This window comes from Opisthocomus hoazin, chromosome 7, assembly GCF_030867145.1.
Source record: "Opisthocomus hoazin isolate bOpiHoa1 chromosome 7, bOpiHoa1.hap1, whole genome shotgun sequence".
Lineage (NCBI taxonomy): Eukaryota > Metazoa > Chordata > Aves > Opisthocomiformes > Opisthocomidae > Opisthocomus > Opisthocomus hoazin.
Window position 1 is genome coordinate 523,384 of NC_134420.1, and position 10,527 is coordinate 533,910.

A 10,527-nucleotide genomic window follows, 5' to 3' on the forward strand; every position below is an offset into this window, starting at 1 on the left:
GAGAACAGCGTGGTCCAGCGCACGCTCCAGCAGCTGAGCTAAGCAGGGCAGAGCCAAACGCCAGGACTGACGGGCTGGGCAGGGCAGGCGTTCCACACGGGACGGCTCCAACACCAGCAAGAAACTTCGGCCAGAACTGATTCTGGGCGGAAGGGTGGAGGGTGACCACAGGGTCTGACAGTATGACTTCTCTACTGCTTTTCAAATGCTGAGGTCTCCCTTGCCTGAGGCACCTTTGCACCTGCAGAGCAGTCGAGCATCAGCCATGTGCTCTCTTTTTTCCCACTGCTGGCACTAAACCCTCGGAGTCAAGACAGCAAACTGGCCAAAGGATGCAAAGTATCAAAACCCCAGTAGCAGAGTTTGTTAGCGCGACACCAGACCCGAGCTGGTCAGCAGAGCTCTGGAATCGCAGCCGTACTCAACCCGGCGCTGCGAAGCCAGCGCTGACCGCGGACACGCTGGCAGCAGCACTTGCGCCCCGAGGAGCTCGGCCAGGTACGCGACCGCGGCTCCAGCCCATTTCCAGTTCCCGTAACAACCCTCCGCGCGGTTTGCCATCACCGCCTTCTCCTTACGAGCACCACGCATCCAAATGGCCACTCGGAGCCAGCCCCCAGCTCAGACCTGCATTTGTTTCAGACTCTCAGGGTGAGCAATTATCTTTCGTCCCTACACGGGCATCCGCAGCAGCAGGGCAAAACAACTGCATTACAGGAAGCTTTCAGAAGCAGCAGTCGTTAAGAGGCAAAAGCAGAATAAAAACTTGTTGTCTCAGGCCTTATTTCGGCCTCTCCAGTCAGCAATGCTTACTCAACCCGAGAAAAGGCACCCGGACTACCGCTCCCCACAACAGAAAGGAACTTGACAGTAAGTACACACCAAGGTACCACAGGCCAAGGAGTGAGATGCTAATTCCACTGGTGATTAACAGACCGCTTAAATCCGTATCGCTCTCGGACAGAGGGGTTTTGTAACGCGAGGCTTCAAAGGAAGCGAGGACCAGAGGCTCAACTGCAAGTTACGAAGACGACAAACACAGAACTACAGAAAAGGGAAGGCAGAGAAGTTTATTCCAGCAATACTGCTGCACCTCACTTCAGCACAAAGTGTTCGTAAAAGACGATGACCCCCAAAAGTATATAAAAACACATCCACTAAACGGTAATCCTGGAAAAAACCCTTTGATGGAGTAAACACTCCCTCTACTGCAGATGAGGAGGAGGGGTTCGGAGAGAGGGCACAAGCAGAAGATGGTTTCAGTAATGCTGCCCTGGGGCTGCTGCGGGCCGGGGGCACCCGGAAGGTCGTGCCCCCGAAGGCCAACACCACTCAGTACTACCACATACGGCCAGGCACCTCTCCAGCGCGTTTTCGTAACGGAGCTTCTGCCACCCCTCCACCCAGAAAACAGCCTCCGCTCCCGTAGCATGCAACCTGCACCACATCCTCCCACAACAGCCCGATAACGAGGCGGAGAGAGGAACCGCTGTGGAGCCCTTGTCCTCCTCTCACGAGCGCAGGACGTGAGCCCTCACGGCGAGTGCCACTAATGTTAGCGCGTAGGGAAATCTTGACTCCAAGCACCAAAGGGTTACGCAGCGAAAGGCCACGTACTCCTCCGAACAAGCGTCAAAGAGCTGCTCTCCCCTCTGCCCACCCACCCCCCTTCGAGATATTGCAGTACAGAGTCAGTGGTCTGAGTGCTGCTAGCGGCAGCAGAAGTTACTCTCCCAGGGGCAGTGCGAGGTCCTCTATGTCAGGATGTCATGAGCTTGGTGCTCCACCAACATCTCCATGCTCCTCACATCCGTGCACCAGAACTCCAGGCGGTCTTTCATCCCTTTGATCTGCAAGGCAAGCCCACAGTAACTTCAGTGCCTCGACAGCTGGAAATGCCGATCTCCACCTCTGAGGACAAACACCCGAGACGCCAAAGAACTTCTCAAACCCCACACATCTAGAAAAGGTGCTACTAAACATCTTCTACCATCAAAGTGGCAGCTTTTAAACTGAAATGCACAAAAGGAATTGTTTGCAGCTGTATTCCAGACTGATTTTCAGTCTCCTAAAACGTTACAAGGATGAAAGAATTTCAGCACCTTCACCTTTAGCACCCTGAACTTCTCTCTTCCCAAGGCAAGTGTGGCACCTCCGACCCAGAAACTCCAAGGTTCTGTTTCACGCCTTTAGGCCTGAAGCAGCCACGCAGATGTCTGCGTCCTTCTGGAAAACGCAGCCACAGCATTTGTCTTGTATGGTGGCCTGCGTGGCTTTTGGAAGAGGAGCGTCACTAATGTCCTAGCCTATCTCCCGGGAGGTTTGTAACTACTTACTGCAAAACACAGACACAGAACGTGCCACGCACCCGAGGTAAGAGCTAAAGGCGGCAACGTAAAAAGGCACGAGGAAAAGCTGACAGACCTCCCCGCTCCCTGAGCATCTTCAGTAAGCACCACGGAGCCTAGCTCTCAGACAGCGACCCTTCACAGTCCTTATTTTAACCTCCAGGTCACCTCACACAAGAAAGAAACTTAGTACTGCTGTAATATTCAAGCAGGTCATCACCTGCTGTAAATCCAACACGCGTGGTTGTACCCATGTCATATGCACCCTCTTGTCGACTTCATCAATACTGCCCTTTACCAAGCCTACCGAGAGCGCCTTCATCACCAGCAGTTCCACCTAAAAATAAAAAAAGAGATAATTCAAGGAAACAATTGAGAATCACCCAGCTTCCCCCAAGACAAATAAAAGCTTTAAATGGCACTAGCTTGTGGAAGACTGTTTACTACACACATCAAAATCAAAAGCGGATGCAGCTTCTCTCACATCCATCCTCTTTTAGGTTTTACTTCTGCCTTGAGACTTGACCTCTAAATACACAGGATATTTTTTTTTTTTTTTCTTCTAAGAGAGGATTTCCTTTCTGTTCTCTGAAATCCCAAGGAAGGACAAGGTACTTGGAAAAAGTCAACACGGATTTACCACGGGTGAGATGTGCTCAACCAACATGATTGCCTTTTTAAATGAAATACCTTGTTCAGGAGTCAAAGGGAGCACTGTGGGTGCCCTGCACCCTTCTTACAACAGAGTGCTCAACAAGACCCTCCACCACATCCTTGTTGACACGCTGGGAAGATACAGAGCAGGCAGCAGGCCCACGAGGAGTGGAAAATCTGCTAACCTACCGAGCTCAGATGGTAGTGGTTAGTGGCTTGACTGTGAACAGGCAGCTGGTCAGGGGCAGCGCTCCTCGGGCTGATACTGGGTCTGATACCATTTCCTTATCGTTAAGCTAAGTGGATGACAGTTTCACAGATGACACCAACGTGGCAGGGAGAGGTAGATGTGCTGGAAATTAGAGCCACTACGAAGAAAGAGCTCGACAGACTGGGCTAACAGGAGTCACACGAAGTACAGTGAAGATAAGCGTGGAGTCCTGCACCCGAGACACAACGATCCCCAGCACAGAGGTCTGCCTGGCTGCGGTACGCTCCGAACGCACTCAGCAGAGTGGGGGGGGACAGCAAACTGTGCAAAAGCCACGGGTCTGCCCCTGCAGCAACCAAGCGGAGCTGTGTCCTGGTCTGCATCAGCAAGAACACAGCCAGCAGACCAAGGGATGCAATGGCTGCACGCAGCACCTGGAGCACAGCCACAGCACCGTGCCCCAGTCTGGCATCACCCCCTTTCAGCGTAAGCGGGGCACTGCACAACTGCAGAGCGTCTAGCAGAGGGCCACCGAGATCAGGGGGCCGAGAACTTGATGGTATGGAGAAATTTTATCTGTTCAGCCTAGATAGGAGGCGGCTTGGGGATACCTCATCAGTCTTCCAGCACCTAAAAGGCACTAACATGGAAGGTAAGAGGTACTATTATCACAAGGACGCAGAGTGAAAGGACAGGAGACCACAGGCAGGATTTGCTTCAGCGGGGATTCCATCTGGATAACAGCAGAAAATCCTTCACCACGAGAAAAATTCAACATCAGTGACACTTCCCCTCGCTGGAAATAGTCCCAACAGCTTGGCAGGGTCCCGCATAACCTAATCCAAAGGCCTGCTTTCAAGAGCCAGTGGCAGCAGATGACCTACAGAGCGCTCCTCCAACTTGTGACAATGATGAAGAATCTTCAAAAAGCTATTCACCAAGAAACACGAGCACCAAGCAGTTAACTCCTTCTTAAAAGAGTTCTCCAAATGCACAAAAACAGGAGAGAACATTTCTGCTTAGAGTTCACCTGGGGGAGCAGGTCTATCCAGCACCTCTAGAGCTTCACAACTCTGGCATTGCTAAGTTTGTCTAAACCTGAACTCACCTCATTCACGGTGACTTTGGCACTCTTTGCAATTTCTTCAAAAGTGAGCTGTCTGTGATTGGCTGGTCGGGTGAAAGTCATCTGAATTCAAGTAAACAGAACAAAAAAAATCCCACATTGTGTTAGTTTTTTCCAGCAGTGTGCACAGCTTCCCTCATGCTGCTCTGCTGAGCTCCCTGTCTGCAGCAGTAACTGCATTTCTCATATTTAATCAAAATACATCGAAGAGAAACACATTTATGCCATCAGAAAGGAGCTGTACCCCTCTCTTCTCCACACACACCCTGCTGCTCCAAGCAGCTGATATCTGAGGCCACAAAACAATCTCCAACTAAAGCAGATCAATCTGTGCTGAAACGTCTCCGTGCATATCAAACACCCCAGATAAAAGAGTACCCATAGCTGGTAAAACCCGTTTGCAGTAAAACACTAGAGGTGGAATACATATATGCATTAACATGCACACATATTAGAATGTGGGTGTGTATAAACATACATTATGCTCCAGATAACTCAGCATTTAAGTTTTTGCAAAAGATCCAGGGCCAGAGAGGTTGATACACCAGTATTATTTGATAACGACACAGCGACAGGAAAGAAACTGTTTAAACGTTTAGGGTTACCTACTGGGGAAAGGATTTTCAGTCCTTAGGAAACTAAGATTCTAAGCGTGTTTTAGAAATCTTTGGTATGCAAGAACATACTCTACGAGTTATTTCAGACACGACCCTCAAGATACAAAGCTTGCTCTCGCCTTCCCCACTTCCACACCCTGCCGGGAAGAGCCCACCCTTGAAAGCCCAGGCCAGAGCAGTACTTGCCCTCCGGCACCACCTAGAGGCCCCACCCGCAGCCAGCCATTGCCATTTACCCCCGCGAGAGAGGGAAGGCAGGCGCCCAGCAAAGAACAGAGCATTTCACAGCGCTGCCCCACCAACAAAAAGCTAGTTGGAGCAGTCCCTTTCCATCTCCCACATTTAACACATCACGGTTCTCAGCTCACCTCCATAAGACATAACAGCTGAATCTTCTGCAGCAGAAGTGATTCATTTGCAGCAAGATCCGGCTGTAAGAGGATAAAATGCAACAAATAAGTTCATTATTGCTTTTTTCCAAGCCCCCCGGGGGAGAACAGCTTGCTACCCACAGCAGTAAGCCCCATGGGGACCCACTACCCTCATTTATGAGGGAGGAGCCCGTTACAACCCAACCAGTACCTGGCGAAGGTGCTGTACAACAAACAGTAAGAACCACACAGTTAAACGCAGCGCTCCACAAGGGAGGCAACCCTTTATCAGAGGCCACAGCCTTGCACATGCGGAGGTGCAAGTCGACCTGTAAATTACTGCTATGTCAATAATTCCTGCTATAGCCAGCGTAGTTAATATCCAGCACCACTGTTTTCCTCAAACTTCCTAGAGCACAAGGGAAAACCACTACTTTACATTGGAAGCAGTTTCATACTAGGAGCGAATGGCATTATGGAAATTAAATCAGAGATTATCTTCCTGTGCAGAACTGCACGACGTTGCTGCTTGCTTTCCCCTTGGAGCACAAGGGATTTCTCTTTACTTCTTTCAATCGGCCAGACACAGAGGGAAGCCAAAGGAAAATTAATGATATGTATCAAGATGAAAGATTTCTACGCTATGATTATAATTATACCAGTGCAGAGTCGGGAATTCTGAAGGTAAAGGCCCACAGAATCCAAGTGTCCTCTGCAAGCACTGAGCCTAGGCCTTCATCAACACGGCAGCTCGCTCACCTGCTGACCCCACGCCGACTTCAGAGCCTGAAACGTCTCGACATTTCCACTGTTGAAGGCATAGAGCGTGTCAATCAGCCACTGCCGATCAGTGCTTCTCAGGGACTCCAGAACGGGGTGCATGAGCTGCAGAAACCAGCCACGACAGCGTTATCAGGGTAAAATCAGGTCATGATACTCCACAAGTGAAGCAACGCAGCGCCAACTTACCAGCTCCCCAAAGTTATAAACGCCTTCTCCCAAGAGCCCTGCCAGTCCCAGGGTAAAGGCTCTCTCCTGCTGCTCTGATACTGGAAAAGAAAACCCACAGGAAAAACACAAAACAACAAAAACAGTTTGGATGAAGCAGCAGCCTAAGCCCCATCAACCCCTCCCTCTCCTTGGTGCCAGTATCAAATCATTCTCAGCCCTTGCTCCCATCTTCTCCCCCGCCTGAAATTCAGCAGCCTGCAGTGCCACAGCAGCAGCACCACAGAGCCACTTGTTAGAATCACAGCGAAGGTTTTTGGGAACGAGAACAAACTGTCCCTGCTGGCGGGTCACCTCCCTCCGCCCATCGCCTCAGCGCAGCTCAGGAGCAGAACCCTTCTCAGCCATTCCTCTCGTGGGCTCCTCCTCTGCAAAGCCAGATCCTGGCCCAACCACAGCAGGTTCAAAATGACATTGAGAAAACCCATTCTCTGCCAGTGAATTTATTTAGACTGAAGTGATGAAACGAAAATGAAAACCGGGAGTTTCTACGCTTGGCAAAGGAGGAGTTACCCGGCAGATCTTTAACATCGATGCATCCCAGGAAGCGCAGAGCATCCTTGTAGTAAGAGGCATGGTTCCCAATCGTCTGGTAATACTTGCTGGAGAGATCGTAGAAGCGGCTGTGAACTGAAGTCACCCCCGGGAGATTGTTCAGCATCTCCTCAACCTCCTCAATGGTCTCCTAGAGGAGGGCAAAAACCCGTTAGCTACAGGCAAAGGTACACCTCACACCCCTGTGCTCCCGGCCTTCTGGCTCACCACTAAGGGCTACAGCATTCTTGTGTGGTCCAGGAGTAATATCCACTCAGTAGTAAAGCAGATGAGACCACAGCCAAAGCCACTAGCACAGTATTAAAAATCAAGTAATGGCATTCTCCCTTCGCATAGTAGTTGGGTAAAAAACAACCACCCAAAGCACAACCCTGCAGCTATACTTCTATACATAACTATACACACATGCTTTAAACACGCTTATCGCCACCAAACCCACCAAACTTCATACTTGCTCTAAGAGACAGAGCTGCACTACATGAAAAGAAACTCATCCTGGCTTTAAGAGATGGTTCTAAAAACAGCCAAGAGATAAACCAAACACTTAGCACAGGGTACGACACGCTAATCCAGTTGGCAGCAAACAGCATACACACTGCTGAACTCCCTCCAAGCTGCCAAGAGCTGGAAAACGTCACGGTATTTCTCCCCTCTCTTCCGAGCTGCGCACACCAGCAGCTGCAGCGACCAGCCGCGGGCCACCCACAAGCAACGGCACCCCACAGGCTACCCGCACCAGACCCTTATCAGCACTTCAGAGATCTGGCTGTAAGCACTACACACGCATTTTTAAGATGCAAAGCAGAACCACAGGTCCTCCTGGAAATCCCAGGAGCCGCAAATTTGTCAAATTCTCATTCAAAACGGAAGCACAGGCAGAGGCACACCCATGCTGCAGGAACTGCTGGAGTGCGGCGCGGTGCTCCAAACCATCCGAGCGCTCGAACCGCTCGCGTCATCGCCTCACCTTGGTGACCTGCAGGTCTCCGATGTTCAGCTTGAGTGCCCCAATGGCTGTCTTACACAAAATGACAGCTTCATCACTGCTTTTCACCTGCAGTCACACAAAGATACGTGTTCAGACAGCGTTACCCCTGCAGCCAGGCAGACTCTCGAAACCAGACTGTGCTGGCTGCATCTCATTTGCGACCGTGTTCCTGCATTAAAACACAGAGCTGATCACTGAGGAAAGGAGCAGGTATTCTCCAGCCTAAGTCTCAACACACACATATCTGCCTCTTCAGCTATACCATATACGCTCATACGCAAAACGATTCCTGTAGGTGGACTACCAGAAAGAGCGATTTCAAAAATACCTTTTCTCGAGTCTTTTCCAGAAAAGTAAGGGCCACATTGGGATCTGAAGCAGAGACAGGGGGAGAAAAAAAAGCAGCAATATCAGGAATTCCCTCAGAACTAAATCTCACTGTAGAAACATATCCTTTTACCGGATTCACAAAGACTAGAATATATTTTTTCTATAGCTTACTGCTATCGTAGGCCGGGCTTTGTGCTCACCAGCCATTTCTCTAGCAAAGCAGCAGACTCGCTATTCCACGTAACAGTAATTATTTAAGCTTTCTGAGTTAGTGCTTTCCTTTTTCAATACACCAGAAATACAATAGCTTAACATTGACGATTTAGCTACTATTAACTAGTGAAGTTTCACCGGCATCAGTCGCTAAAAGTACCATAAGTACCAGGCAAGGACACTTACCTGTCATCTGTCTGACTACATGAAGAATGATCTCCACCAGGGACAGGGGGTTCACCCTGGAACAAAAAGCTCCCTGTCAGAGCAGTCTCAGTCAACAGTCGGTTACCCAAAAGCTGCAGGCAAACAAACTCACCTGTGTTCAAACTCACTGATGAAGTTCTCGTAAAGCTGTAGGCACAAAGATCAACAGTCAGGGCAAAAGGATATTTCCTTTCAGCTACAGCACTCGCTTTTCACTGTATTCCAACCCATTTCCCCAACCCTGCAGTGGGCACCCAACACAGAAATGCCTACGCACCACAGAATCCAGGAGCCAAAAATGGCTCCTTGTAGATAATTCTATCTCTGCAGTCTCCTTCCAGCTGCAAGGAGTGATTCAAAAACTCACACACTAGCAAGTACCACAACACGTCCCGCCCCTGTCGTGAGCTGGCCGGGAGCACAGCTTCAATTATCGCCGTACAACAAGCACAGGCCCAAAGCTTTCAAACGCCTCTCTGCACACATTCGGAAGAGAGACCGTCTCTAGAAACCCACAGCTCTTTATCAGGGCAGCAACTATCTCCTAAGAAACTGAATTTTAACCTAAGAACACCAAGGAGAGCAGAAGTACACGATTACTCGCAGCATACAGACAACATGCGACTCTGGGCTGAGTATGCCGTTAATCTCCATAACTGGAGGAAGCTCCCAGGCAGTGGCTGAAACCACCCACCGAATGCTTTCAGGCACTCACAAACACCTGACAGTCCACCCTACACTCGCATTGTAAGCCTCTTGTTACAAACAGGAAAAGAAAAGGCTCCCCCTGCACCCCTTTCCCCCCAGATCTCAAGTGAATGAAACCCAAGAAATGCTTGGGAGCTTCTAAAATTGACACACTTAATTCCAGCAGAATTTTCATACGCGAATCAAACCCTGCAGGCTCACGTTTAGCACACAAACCCCGGAAAGCTGGATTCACCTAGCTCAGTAACTCTCCACAGACAAGCGACAGGCTGCTCGTTTTTTGCTGGCACAAACACACCCCCGCTCGCCTTCGCGACGGGGAGATGCGGCCCCTGGGCAGGGCCAAGCGCCTCACCTTGATGAGCCCATCTCCCTGGGCAAAGCACGGGTCCTGAACGAAGTCCAGAACCTGCAGAGTCAGCTGGTGCCAGAGCCTTGAGAAAGAAGAAGGGCATTCGGTGAGCCCGCGCGTCAGGCCGGCTCCGGATCCACCCCCGGGCCCGCGGAGCCCGCCCGCCTCGGCGACGGCGCGGCGAGACGAACCAGAAACCGACCCCGGGGGCGGACACCCACCCCCCCAGCCCCCCCGGGCACGGCCGCGCGGCAACCCCCGGGAGAACAACGTGGAAATCCACGCCCCGGGCTTCCGTACGCGCCGGCTCCGCGCCCGCCCCGGCCCAGCGCGGAGGCGGCGAGCGGCCCGCTCCCCCCGGGGGCCCAGCGGCCCGGGGCCGGGCCAGGCCGCAGCCCCGCAACGCGGCCTCCAGCCCCGCCGGCGGCCCCGCGCTCACTTCTTGTTGTAGAGCTCCTCCAGGCGGTGCCAGACGGCGGCCTGGCCCGGCGCCGCGCTCTGGCTCTGCTGCAGGAAGCCCGGCACGTCCTTCATGGCGGCGCCCGGCGAAGGAGACAGCGGCCGCGACGCCGACAGCCGCCCGCGCCCGCCGGAAATGCACACTCACTTCCGGCGCCGCGCGGGGCACGCTGGGTACCGTGGGGGCACGCTGGGTACCGTAAGGCCCCGCGGTGACGGACCCCCCCCCCGCCGCCCCGCCGTAGCCATGGCAACGCTTTGCCCCCGGCCTGCCCCTCCCTCCGCCAACAAACAGCCCCCGAAACCCCCCGAAACGACCCAAAACGGGTGGCGGGGGGGGGGGCGAGGCCGATCGGCTGCCGGCGCGGCGGGCGCGCCTA

At 52.1% G+C, this 10,527-nt stretch overlaps 1 protein-coding gene across 1 annotated transcript; it reads right to left on the reverse strand.

Moving 5' to 3' along the window:
- Positions 1–1,055: 1,055 nt before the first annotated feature.
- On the reverse strand, positions 1,056–10,295 carry PSMD13 (proteasome 26S subunit, non-ATPase 13). Its single transcript, XM_075425042.1, has 13 exons — positions 10,128–10,295; positions 9,692–9,770; positions 8,741–8,775; positions 8,608–8,663; positions 8,207–8,250; positions 7,858–7,944; positions 6,849–7,020; positions 6,297–6,376; positions 6,087–6,212; positions 5,325–5,387; positions 4,322–4,402; positions 2,569–2,685; positions 1,056–1,850 (listed from the first exon to the last, which is right to left on the reverse strand). The coding sequence occupies exons 1-13, from the start codon at positions 10,220–10,222 to the stop codon at positions 1,755–1,757; spliced, it is 1,131 nt and encodes a 376-aa protein (XP_075281157.1). The 5' UTR covers positions 10,223–10,295; the 3' UTR covers positions 1,056–1,754.
- Positions 10,296–10,527: the final 232 nt, after the last annotated feature.